The sequence below is a fragment of the Cuculus canorus genome, chromosome 13 (genome assembly GCF_017976375.1).
Source record: "Cuculus canorus isolate bCucCan1 chromosome 13, bCucCan1.pri, whole genome shotgun sequence".
Taxonomy (NCBI): domain Eukaryota; kingdom Metazoa; phylum Chordata; class Aves; order Cuculiformes; family Cuculidae; genus Cuculus; species Cuculus canorus.
In genome coordinates, this window is record NC_071413.1 from 5,971,726 (window position 1) to 5,984,741 (window position 13,016).

The 13,016-nt window shown below is 41.6% G+C and overlaps 1 protein-coding gene across 3 annotated transcripts in view; it reads left to right on the forward strand.

The window, feature by feature from the left end:
* Nucleotides 1-533: 533 nt before the first annotated feature.
* Nucleotides 534-13,016, forward strand: part of CA5A (carbonic anhydrase 5A) — a 43,178-nt gene continuing 30,695 nt past the window's right edge. Inside the window, exons 1-2 of one of the 3 annotated variants that reach the window (XR_008452152.1) lie at nt 534-834; nt 9,726-9,923. Coding sequence is in view for 2 of the 3 variants with exons in the window: in XM_009563185.2 (XP_009561480.2) it covers nt 705-834; nt 9,726-9,923 (328 nt within the window). In the remaining variant the exon portion in view is untranslated. Of the gene's footprint in view, nt 835-7,796; nt 7,952-9,725; nt 9,924-13,016 lie in introns of those variants that run through there. The other 2 variants (XM_009563185.2, XM_054079198.1) reach the window with 2 other exon arrangements.

Consider the following 13,016-nt stretch of genomic DNA (forward strand, 5'->3'; position numbering starts at 1 on the left):
GATTGTTCCTTATGTCTGTCTCTATTTCTAGTCTATATAAAATTATTCCTCTTATTGGTTGTCTGATAGATCCGAAGAACAAATTCCTCACCTCAAGGCTGCAATGCTGCTTTATTATGTGCTTAAGCTGAAATACTCTTCCGCAGGAGGCGGTTCCCTTGCCTGTTTTTCTGGGCAAGCTCTGTTATCTACTAGATTTCTGTGAGTGCCTTGGTTTGAGCAGTCACCAGTCCTCAGAACTGGAGCTGTTAATGACGGCAAGTCTTAGCTATCAGTATTCAAATACACAACTATTCAAATTCAAGAAACGTATGCAAGAAGCAATGATAAGAAACCTCTCCTTGCATACAAAAGAGTGGTTTCTATAACCCCTTGGTGTTCTCAGAGTCAGATCAGAAACAACCTGGAAAGCACATGTGGAATAATCATCAACTAACCAGCCTTCCAACAAAATGTAGAGCCAATGAAGAAGCTAGTCCAGGGACAAGTTGAAAATTAACCACTTGGTTAGCTCCACCTCTCCAACCAAGAAAGGGTGCTCTCAAAATCTGTTATAAATAGGTCTGGAGACCCCTCAGTTATCTTCAATCTGTATATCTACAGGATTTTTTTCCCCTCTACTTCATGTTGACAGGCTGCTAGGCTTTAGAAAGCTCCTCCAGCTGTTTGACAAACTGAAGATTTCAAGTGCCAAGGTGATAGCAATGAATAGCGTGAAGGCAAATACCCTGGTGCATTTATGCAAGCAGCTGAAAACTGTCTGGAGTCCACCAGCAGCGCCAGCAAGACCCTGCAGTCTGGCCACCTGCACGCGTAAAAACAGGAATGATGCATGTAAGTGTATTTCATTTTATCAAAACAGCCCTAGGTACCTGCATGAGAGAGATGCAGAGGTACAGAGACAACAAATGTAGTTAAGTGTTGCTCTTCATTCTTATTTCTCAGTGAACCAAAACTGAAAGATTAAAGAAAAAAGAGTGACTAGGATGGGAGAAGCTAGAGATAAAAATGTCTTATTGAATTGCAGAATTTATCTCTGTATGCAGGATTAGAACATTGTTATTTCTGCTGTGTCAGTGTTACTGGGTTGTTTGTGATTTTCACTTGTAACTACAGTGAAGAAACAGAAAATACAACAATTACTTTCGTAATTTGTCCTGCAAAATTTCAACGAAAACTATAAATATAATTCAAAGAACATTTAGTGCAAATTGATTGAGTGACTTTGAATTCAACAGACACTACAGTGTTTAATTTTGAAAATGAGGCCTAATAGAAGCACAAACCACAAAACCCTACAAATGTGGTGTACGGGAGAACCACAATGAATCACTTCCTGAGGTGCAGGACACTACTGGGAGATGTCAAAAATCTAGTTATTTAAAATACTGATTAGCTTATCTACAAATAAGATGAAGCCAGCCAGAGACTGCCAACAGCTAAAACCGCTTGTGTGCCGATCATGTCAGCTGGAGCAAAAGAGTCATTTTTATACTTCCCTTTTTTTTTCCTCTATAAATGTATTTAGCTTTCTAACTTTTCCCAATAAACAGCCAGATCCCGTCTTGAATACCGAGATGTGATTCCCTTCTATTTAAATTATCAAACAACAACTTTTGTATTTACTTAACTGATGAGAAAACAGCCGATTTTGTGACAGACATAATCCAAAGCAGAATGGAGACAAGGACAAATCTTTGTTTATATTGAAAGATAGAAGAAATAGTCAGTAACTTTCAGTGTTTGAAACGCATTTTGGAAGATGACACCAAAATACTCTCTGCCACGGAGTGATGAGCTTTTCAAAGACCCTGGCAGATCAGCTGCCAAGTGCAATGGGCGTTGTATTGTATGTATTCCTAGACGTGGAAGCTTTACGTACAGCGCTTGACCTTCCCTGTTACTCAGTCCATCAGAAATAATTCAGAGAAAGATACAGCATTTGCAATGTTTTTTAGAGTTCTCTGTCTAAATTTTCTCCTCTTTTGTTTTGCTACGCAGAATAGAAGATGTGAATTGTGTTCTCAAAGCTTAAAGCAGAATGGGTACTTCAATCCTGTAGCATAACTTGTTAATACAGCACTTCACCTTCATTTTAAAAAGGTGCCCTTTAAATCTATAGAAGATACCTAATTCTTGTGAACCATTTTACTTGTGAAACAACGAGGATTAATTCCTAATGCAACATTTAAATAAGCGACATCTGCATCCATGACAGTATTTTTCTCTTTTCTCACCTGCATAGAGCTTTCTTAGCATAGCTCAAAAGTCTCTTAAACTTTTCCTCCCTTCCCTAGCACTTTTTTTCTTTACAAGCATGTTCAGAAATTTCATTTTTACCATTAAAATAAGGAAAAAAAGACATTATCTATTCAAAGAAAAGTACTACAGTAATGTTTATAAAAACGATTCGGCTTTATAAAATAGTAGCTCTTAAAACAATTTCATATTAATTAGGTGTACTAATTAGGTGTGAGCAATAGCAGCTTTTCTAATTAATTCTAATTAGTCTGTACAACTGTGTGTACACTCCATACAAAGATGTGTGCATAAAAGAGAACATATTCTAACAGTTACGAGCAATCTCTATATCACTTCTTTATCTGCAATTTATCAGCAAGCTTCTTGTGCTGAGATCCAACAGCTAAAACCAAAACCTGTGCCAGTAAGAGTAATGCTTGGGCTCATACGATCCTTGTCATCATGTGCAGTGACATGAACTACGGCTGCAGAGGGGAAATCCAGAGAATCCACTGTAATTGCTGTTTAAAATTCTGTAATTATTTTTTATTATTTATTTGTTATTTTTATATTTGAAGACAATAACTAGGATTGCATGTGAATATTCATTGCCAGTCCAATGACTTCCAATTTCAGAAGCCATAGAGACAATATAAATCAACATCCTTCATTAAAAAAGTAATGAAACCCATGAATCAGCAGCACAGAATCCCTCTACACAATTCCTAATCCTTCTGCTCATTCAGTATTAATATACCACAAAATTTTATGGCCTATAGAATTTAAAACTTCAGGGATGGAACATATTACTATTAAGTGTTACATTTCTGTTTCATCAGGGAAGGTTTGACTCTAGGAAAACAACTGGAAATTTTTCAACAGAGTAGGAAGGTAAACTGGAGAAAAGCCGAGATCTCTGCATCTCCACATGTGATGGAGAAACTAATTATTTCATGGTTACTCATGGTCCTCAGTTCCCAGTAAGGGGCTAAATGATGCCTTTTTTTTTTCCTTTGCTGTGGATACTTGTCCACGGGGAACTTACTGAGAAACCAAAACTCACTTCATGGTCACAAACATTCCAGGAAGAGGTCACACAAGGCAGTTCCATCATAAGACTGTTGCTGATTACATGAACTACAATTGCTATCTCTTTTTTTTACTATCATTCCTCTTTTCTGTTTAAGACAGATGCTATTTATTACTTAAATTTTTCTCTACTCCATGACATTCACGCAGGAAATGCCAAAACAAACTGATTCAGGAAAACACTATCGTTGGAATGGGTGGTTTCAGCTGCCAGTGAATAGAGACAAGCTCTGACTAAGGCAGCCTGTGGGTTCCTCCAGCTGGTGGCTGGACTGCACACAACAGGCATTCCAAGCAAAGAGCACATTCAATCAAATCCCCTTATTCACAGCTGATGGTACAAACTGTGCCTTTAGTGACAAAAACTTGATCAAAGAAATGGTAAAATGGGACTGTTGAGCTCTTGAGTAATGTTTTCAATGTAAAGTTCATCTTTTTACTGAACTTTACCTCTTATCTTTCTGCACCCTTGCCACTCACAGAAGTCTCCGACCAAGCTGGGTGGTGATGCTTTCACTTAGGACTTAACTTGGATACTTGCTGTGAGGACATAGATTAAACAATTCAAAGGCTGGTACTTTCCAGTGCCTTTTCTGGGTTCCCCTTGTGTCCCTACAAAGATGAAAGTATTTCACTGCACTTCACTGGGAAAGAACTGTAGAAACATTGCTGAGATTCATGGAGAGATGTAGAAATTTCTAGTGATATGGACTAACGCAGTGGTGTTTGTTCTAAGCTCTGTGCTCTCTTGTAACAATACACGGAGGCCATAGTTTCAAATACCTTTTAATACAATAGAGAAGATGTTGCTAGAAATGCTCTTCATAGGGATTTTAAGTTTATGGAGTATGCCCTCACCCCAGTAATTACTGGCAGAGCAGACCTGAATGCCTTTTCTCTTTCTTACCCTTTTAGAAATTACAAGAAAACAAGAATCCTTCAAGGTTTTTATTCAGAATGGTACAGGTCCAGCAGTGACACACAATCCAGGTGTGCCACCTCCAGGACTGCACACACAATTGCAGTAACTACACAAATGGTTTGTGAGATATCTTCTCAGCCCTTGCCACAGTGCGTTACAAAGCCTGAATGCATAATTGTAGCAAATGTTTTTATACAGAAAAGATAAAACCTCTGTTTGCTTTACTTTGCCAACTGGAATTACCTCCTCCTTATCTGGACTTAGCCTCAGCCACTGCCTTCTCATCCTGGCTCCTATCTCAGCCAAACATTCTGGAAGCAGAGAAATGCTCAGCATTTCACAATCTGCTGCCGCTTTCCTGTTGAGCTTAGAGTGCCCTGTCAGTTGCATTCGTTTGATAAAAAAGCACTGGGCTGTTTATCAATAAACCGTCCTACATCACAGTCCAAATCTGACATCAACTCAGCGGAACTTTCAACACCTTGTCACAATGGAGCTCAGCCAACCATCACTGTTATCCTCCAATATCTTGATTCCTACCAAAAAGCTTCAAAGAAATCAACCTATCTTGGACTTCCTAATATTAAATCCAAGTGGCTGAAGCAGAGCTGTGGTCCATTAAAGTTTAAACGGTTATAGTTTAAATTGTGTTTCAGTAATATGTTTGTTCTTATTTTTCCAATCCAGAATGTGTTGCTATGGGAAGCACCCCTGCTCAATTTAGGATAAAAACAGATTTCCTTCAAGTGGGTGGGGTTTCTCAGCTGTTCCCACCATGCCCTCCTCCCTGCTTCATTTCAGAACTGGGTGAAGCTTGTTTGAAAGTCCCTGTGTAAACAAATCCAAGTGCTTTATTCAACAGGGGTTTTTTTTGAAGAGACTAAAATCATCAAGACTGAAATCCACTGACGCTGAGTCATTTTATCCTTCACTCTTACTTGACAACATCATGAATTAATTTTCATACTCCTTCTTAACCGTGTAAATTGGCAGTAAATCCTTTCATTTAACTGAATTTATGTTGGATTTGTACCATAGAACTGTGGCCTTCAAAATATTTTCTTGGAAATTGTGTTATAAATTATGATAATCCAGTAATATACAGAGCCATATTCTCTTCTGGATCTTGACTCCCACCCCAAAGCTTTGGATGTTTTTATCAATGCTAAATGAACTTTTTAACAATTTCTCCAGACAGACCTGTTAAAGCATCCATAGCTGCAATTAATTATAGAAATTCAAAAGATAGGGACTACTTGGATGTCTCTATACATCTGCTTCAGCTGGGAAAGGTAGGAAAACACCACAGTGCAAGAGTAAGAAGCCTCCAAATACTATAAAATTAAATGGAGCATCACTGTGTCTGTCTGGAAGGTTTTAAAAAAATCAAATAAATCAAGTACAGATTAGGTCTGTTTGTGGCACACTTCCCTTCACAGATGACTCACACTTAGTCATGCTTGTTTCATTACAATATTTACTATAACCATTCTGACAATACCATAGATACACACTTAACAAAGGTAAATAATAGACTAGGCTCTTCCTTAGTGATCTGATTGTAAATGAGGGGTGCAGAAAGCAAAGTGTGCAAACTGCATTTTTACCTTAATTCTCACTTTTATTCTCACTTTTCACATTTGAAAACAGATCTAGCAGATGAGGTTTCCTCTTCCACACAGATTCTGTATCACTAACTTGTTCAGCAGGCCAATTGCCAGTGTTCCCTATACGGAGAAACCACTCTCAGTTCAGGAACAAGAGAGAGCATAGCTAAAACCTCCCAGATGTCCCAGAAACGGAGCAATTTAGGAATAACATGAGAACAACAGAGACACTGTTTCTGGCTGCTGTTCTCACCATCTCACTGTGTAAGAGCCGTGTCTGTCTTGCACATACCACCATCTCTAGCTGGGACACGGCCAAGAAACTGTTTCTGCATTGGTCCAGAAAAGAAGATTTTGGCCACACTAAGTGCTAGGAACAAGGTTTAGGGTTGGTGTTTCCTTTTGCACAGATAGTTTTTGCTTTTCTGCCTGCAGTTTCCAAAACAAAGCATCTCACTGCCACTGAGCTTGTATTTTGAAGGGCTCTTTTCAAGCCCTCAGAGAAGACAAAAAAAATTTTAATGAAATACGAAAGTTTTAGTGAAATTTGTGCTTAGTAACAAATAGCATGTGCATGTAAAACTGCATGCAGATTCTGTGAATGATTCAGAAGGGAAACAAAAGTGTTGTAGGTCAAAGTTATTCCTCTTCAGTTTTGCACATAAACAGCCATCATTTCCAAAAGTGTATGCCATAAGAACTTTTCTTTGGTTCAGCCCACAATAAATGACTCATTCCATTCAGCTTAGTAGCTCTATAATCTTTACATTTTCAAAACCTTGCAGGATTAAAACCCCAAAAAGCTTCACAAAGTTTGGTCATCTTAATGCCACGGTGTTAAGCAGCTTAGTTTGAGGCTTTTTTTTTTTTTCCCCAGCTTTTTTTAACATAGAGAAAAGTGATAGTTGTACAGAAACCAGGTTATGCTCTGCAACAGTAAGCATCTATACTATGATACAGGGCATATATATATATGAGTTAATTTGGTAGATGTGACTTTTAATCTTAATTTCATTTAGAGGACATGTCACAGAAGAATGGAATGTGAAGGAATGACAACCTTGGTTTGTTAGTAAATGAGATTAACCTCCAATATCTCTTGTTTATGCTCCATATTAAAATATCTGAAGCTACAACTCAGCTCTCTGCTGCAACTAAGCAGGAACCTCATACGGGCCATCCTCATGGCCAAGAGCTACCTGTTACTTCAGCAACAGACCCGTCTGACCTGTGCTACAAACGGTTGCCTGACCACGATCAGTAGGCTATTAAACCGGGATTAAGCTTCAATAAATAATTATGTTTACAAGCAGCAATTGCTCTGAATTTCACTGAGTACTTACCTCTTCTTTTTAAGTTACAGGAGAGTATATGTTGAGGACAGTAAGGTTAGCCATCCCGGAAAACATTTGGAGTCAAAACAAGAATGAATTATGTTTGCAGTTGAATCCTGCTACACAAAAAAAGGACTGTGGTTTAAGGAAGGTTTAGCCAGCTCTGCCTCACCTTGCAGCTGAGACAGGGAAAGACCCCAAACAAAGGTGATTACAGAAGGGGACACATCTGTTCACAGCACAGATCACGTCACCGTCTTGAAAGAACGAACAGTGTCTGGAAAAACAGTTTGAAAGAAAACATGCTGTCAGAGGGGCACTCTGTCTAACTTACAGGAAAAAAAAAATAGAATTATCTAGATAAAACTTTAGCTTCAATCAATATACTCCACTTTTTGTAATAATAAGTAGTCCTTGTATCAATAGCAATAGGTTTGCGTTGGAAGGGACCTCAAAGCTCATCCAGCCCCATCCCACCCGCCCTCAGCACCTCCAGGGATGGGGCAGGGGCTGAAGTGCTGCTGCGAGGCAGCCCTTGAAGGGAAGCCCCGCCGCCCCCGCCTCGCCCGGGCAGAGCCCCGACCCGGGGGCCGTGCCGGAAGGGGCCGTACCGGGCTGGGCCGGGCCGTGGCTCCGCGTCTCCCGAGCGATGCTGGTGCCGCTGCTGCTGCGCCGGGCGTGGGGGGCGGCTGCCCCGGGGCGGGGGGCGCGGCGCTGCAGCCTGGGCGCCTGCTGCTCCTACCGCCTGCGGGATGCCCGTGAGTGCCGAGCCCTTCCCTTTAGGGGGGAGCCCCTTCCTTCTCTCCCTTGGTGGGCATCCCTGTCCTTTGGTGGGGGGCGAATCCCCTTCCCTTTGTTTGGGGGGGAGCCCCTTCCCTTCCCTATGGGGGGGGGGGGGGGAAAGCCCCTTCCCTTCCCTATGGGGGGGGGGAGGGGAAGCCCCTTCCCTTCCCTATGGAGGGGCGGGGGGAGCCCCTTCCCTTTCCTTGGGGGACGGGGGGGGGAGAGAAGCCCTTTCCCTTCCCTATGGAGGAGGGGGAGCCCTCTCCCTTCCCTATTGGGGGGGGGGGGAGTCCCTTCCCTATGGAGGAGGGGGGAACCCTTTCTCTTCCCTATGGAGGAGCCCTTTCCCTTCCCTGCTGGGGGGGGGGAGAGCCCTTTCCCTTCCCTGTGGAGGGGGAGAAGCCCCTTCCTTCCTATGGAGGGGGGGAGCCCCTTCACTTCCCTATGGAGGGAGGAGGAGCCCCTTCTCTTCCATACGGAGGGGTAGGGATGCCCTTCCCTTCCTTGTCATGGGGGGAGCCCCTTCCTTTCCCTCCCTTGGACGGGGGAGCCCCATCCTTCCCTTGGGGTGAGCCCCCCCTTGTCCCTCTGTCCCTTCCAGCCCCCCTGAGCAGAGGGGGCAGCCGGTGCCTCGGGTGTTCGTGTGGACGAGGTGGAGATGCCAGGTTCAGCCCTGTTGCCATCAGGAAATGGCAGTGGAGCTGTGGCACTGGGACACAATATTCTCCTCTGTGTTACCTCGGTGGGGTGACCCTGCGCTGGTCGATAAAGTTTGCCCCTTGTTGAGGAAACGGCGAGGGTGGTTGTTTAGCCGTCCCTCGTTGTTAAAAGTCTTAATTTATGTGTGTTTTTCCTTCTTGTGGAAGCCCACAGGCAGTGGCATCCAGCGAAGCAGCCAGTGACGCAGCACGGCGGAGCCTCGGGGTTCAGTGCACAAACCTTGACTGTGGGCTGTGGGTGTCAGGGACAGCAGGTGAACCAGGGCTCCCCAAGTCCATACGGATCTCAGCTCTGCCTTGGAGCAGAATAAAGTCACCTGGAAACTATTGGTGCATCTGCGCTGCTCGTACCTCTTTGAGATGCACAGAGTGTCCCCAAAATAGGATTTTACAGGCGCGAGGATCGTAGAATCATAGAAAGCTTTGAGTTAGAAGGGACCTTAAAGATCATCTAAATCCCCTCCGCCTGCCATGTCTGCTGATCTTCTACTCTTGGTTAGTGTTGGTGCAGGTGCTGCAGGAGCACTATACCCTTGATGGTGGTGTAACCCCTGAGCTCACACAGGAGAAAGACCGGCACCTTCAAGAAAATATTTTTGCTTTCTAGTGGGAGTTAAACATGCAATCCCACATCAGTTGATGATGCTGGGATATGAGGAAAGCTGAAGTGGTGTGCTGAGACTCTGGCAAAGCTGTAGAAAAGAAGCCACCTTAAAATCAGTTGGCAATAAAAGAAAAAAAAAGAGTTTTTGGGCAAATAGGGCAACAGGCTTATTTGAAGAGTGTTTTGCAAACGCAAAAAGGTATCAACACAATTGTGTGTCAAATTGCTGCACTTCCCTGTGTGGCTTTGAGTCACACAACTGGAATGTATTATTTCTTTTATTTGCTTTTTTTTCACATCAGCTGACTTGAATTAGCCTTTGGAGCCAATATCCCAAAGCACCTTCTCATGCCAAAAAGTTCTGAAGTATTTAATTTGAAGTTTTGTATTGTGTATTAGAGCCTGACTCTCTTCATTATCTTTCAGTGCATCCGCTTTGGCAGAGTCCGCTTACAGTTCCTGGGGGCACCCGACAGTCTCCTATCAATATCCAGTGGAGGGACAGTGTTTATGATCCCTTTCTGAAGCCTCTGAAAATCAACTACGACCCAACAACGTGTCTTCACATCTGGAACAATGGATATTCATTCCTGGTTGAGTTTGATGATTCTACTGATAAATCAAGTAAGCAAACACGGAAAAATCTATTTAATGTCTTATTAATGCTTAGAGAGGAGAAATATTTGCATGCTGTAAAACCTCAGGACAAGTGTTGAAAATGAATGTACAGTAACAGAATATTTTAGCTAAACACAGATTTACAATGGTGGGAATTGTAATACAGAAATTCTATATAGGCTTCACATTTGCTATGTATTTATTACCATGGACATTATGCACAAATGCTTTGTTGTAGGTTGAAACTTGTTCTTATTGCACAAGCCTTAATGCCCTGCCTTTTCATTAGGTCACGTAATACCACAGCTTTGTTTACATTAATCAGTCTTCAATCATACGTATATGTATCTAGTTACTTTTAAATGAGACTCCATTATTACACTTTATTAAAGTAATCTGCCACTTACCTCTTTTGTGGTATTAACAGATATATTTAATGCATTTGAAATTATCAGCGGCAAAATTACTTTCCACTGAAAAGCATACATACTTATCTCCATAAGCTTTTGAAGTATTAAACAATACTGAGCTGTTGCCATAGGGAGCAAATGCATGCGGTCCTGTTGTTTTAGTATAAGCAGGAGCCCTTGCACACAAAAATCAATTATGCGTTCTAGAAGTTTGTTGTGAATAAGCACACTGACCAGAGTAGCTAAATTTTTTCAATGCTCTACAGATTAAGTGATTTAAAAGCAAGATATTGCTACCATATTCCTGATTTCCTATGCTTTGTTCCTTTTAAAAGTTGAGTTTACGAAAGGTTATTGATGGTATGTATAAACAGGATATCTTGTAAAGGTAGGTGAACTGGTAGCAGTTGGTCAGGAATATTGTGAAGCACATGATTCACATCAATGACTCAGCTTGTCCTGGAGGGAGAAACTGAGGGACCCTTGGCAAGTTTGAACCTGTTTGGTTAGAGTAATATGTGTTTAAGATACCTGCTTACCCTGAGAGTTACTAGACCCTCACAGGAGATTTAGTAATGCTGTTGGGAAGGAACTTTTCAGCTGTTAATAAATGCTTTGTCTCTGATACCTGTATTTTTGGTTAGTGCTTGGAAAGAGGCTGATAAAGCTATGCGGCAAAAATGGTAGTGGTGGAACGTGTGGGGCTTTCAGGGACAAGTGTGATGTTTGGGGTTTATTTTTGTTTTGATTTTATCATAGCCGTTCACCCAGAATGTTAAGTTTCCAACCAGGAAACATTCTTGTCCTTGCTTGTTTCAGAACTTTGTTATTGTCATGAAGAAACCGAGATGTCCTGCGCCTTTATTTTTACTGTACAAACTGCTATTGCGTTAGTGAGGTGGGGCTGGGGGAGGGACTAAGACGGACACATCATTTGTTAGCTCATCGGTGATTTCAACTTACTGCCTTTAGATTGGTTTTGCTTCTAGTATAACAGTCTCTTACTTTATACAGCCATACTCCGCTCTCTGTTGAGGATGCATTCCTGTAAAGATTTGCAGTTCCATGGATAGCAAAGTCATTTTTTTTCTGGAAGAATTGATGTACCGGAGGGGAATTGCCTGCAGGAGGTTAAGCAATACGCAACATTTAAAAACACAGGGACAGTTTTCATGACATAGAGGCACACATGGAACCATCAGGACTGTCAGAAGGGTGCTGGCCTTTCAGAGGTTGGCTCTTCAGAGCATCACAGCTCTGGAAGATCTTATCTGCTTCATCTTCAAGACTGACCATTTGGGCTAAATCTCGAAGCGTGAGCCTTCTTTCTGCCTCTTTCTAGATGGCTGCCTTATCATCATCATTGTCTTCCTCAAATGATTTGAAGTCAGTGGAGGATGACGATAGCTAGTGGAGGATGGAATTAAATGATCAGTGACAGGACTCTAAAATGACAGAGAAACAACAGATTGTGGGATGTGACTGTATAAATGGCCAGGTTTTCAACTACTTCTCTCTTCCACCTTTCTCCCTTTACTATTGCTATTTCTGGTTTTTCTTTCTGCCAGCTTCTATCTAACAATAATAGAAATCCAGAGAAGGAAGCTTATGAATAAACCAAAAAAAAAAGCAACAAAATTGAAACAGAAGATGAAAAAGACAAAATGAAACAGCGTCCAGGATAGACAAAAATCCCCAACTCCTGAGATGAGGCAAAACAAGACATGGGCCAAAGATGAAGGTAGTGCTGCCATGGGGTGTTTGCTTATGAGCAGAGCAGGAGGATGAAGAAGAAAAAGGGTGTGGGGAAGGTATGTACAGAACGTGGTCCTGTCTGTGTGCATGAATGCCCTCTGCTGCAAGGAAATGAGACTGAAAAAGGACTAGGGCTACTAGAAAAAGCTGATGCGGATCTTTCGTCTGGTTGTTAGAGATCCTTTAACCTTCTGACATCTTTCAAAATTATCAACGCTGTTGAATTGAGAGGAAATGAAGTGGCAGAATGCTTGTAAAGGGACTGTGTGTTCCTGTTTGTTTTCTGTCACTTTCTAGTGTCCACTATAGGAACCTGATTTGCTGTGTATATGTACCTATGCCTAACTTTACTCGTGATGTAAATGTTCAAGTGAATGTGATTTTTAACATGAATGTAGTCGCTTGTGGGTTTGCATTATCACATAATCAGGAATGGATAGTGTTAGAGTGCAGAAACTTTGATTTTGAAAGGCTTGGCAGTGTGGGCTACATCTTCATCCCGTCCCTGAAAGTTATCTTTTCTCCATCATGATTTTTTTATTGATGGTCAGTATTGCATTTATGCTAAGAACTCAGCAGCCGTGGATGAAAACAATTGCATGTCAATTTACCTAGCTTGTTTTAGTTTACTTTATCACAAGCAGGTCTGTCTAGTTAGAATTTCAAAACTGCTGGCTGGCTTTCAGGGAAAAAAGAAAATGCAAGAAAAGCTCTTAGTGCCTCTCATTGTTTTCTCCTTAGCTTTAAAGCGATTAACTTTTTTTCAGAAGTAATGTTGGGATTATGTACTTTAGGCAGTGGTTTGCTCTAAAATTTAACCATGATGAACAGTTAAATAAAAATGAGAAAAGGAGTCTCTACAGCTACATATTTGTTGTAGACCCTTTGGAAGTAATTATGGTCTCTCGTTTACTGGGTGCTGTGGTGTAATAAC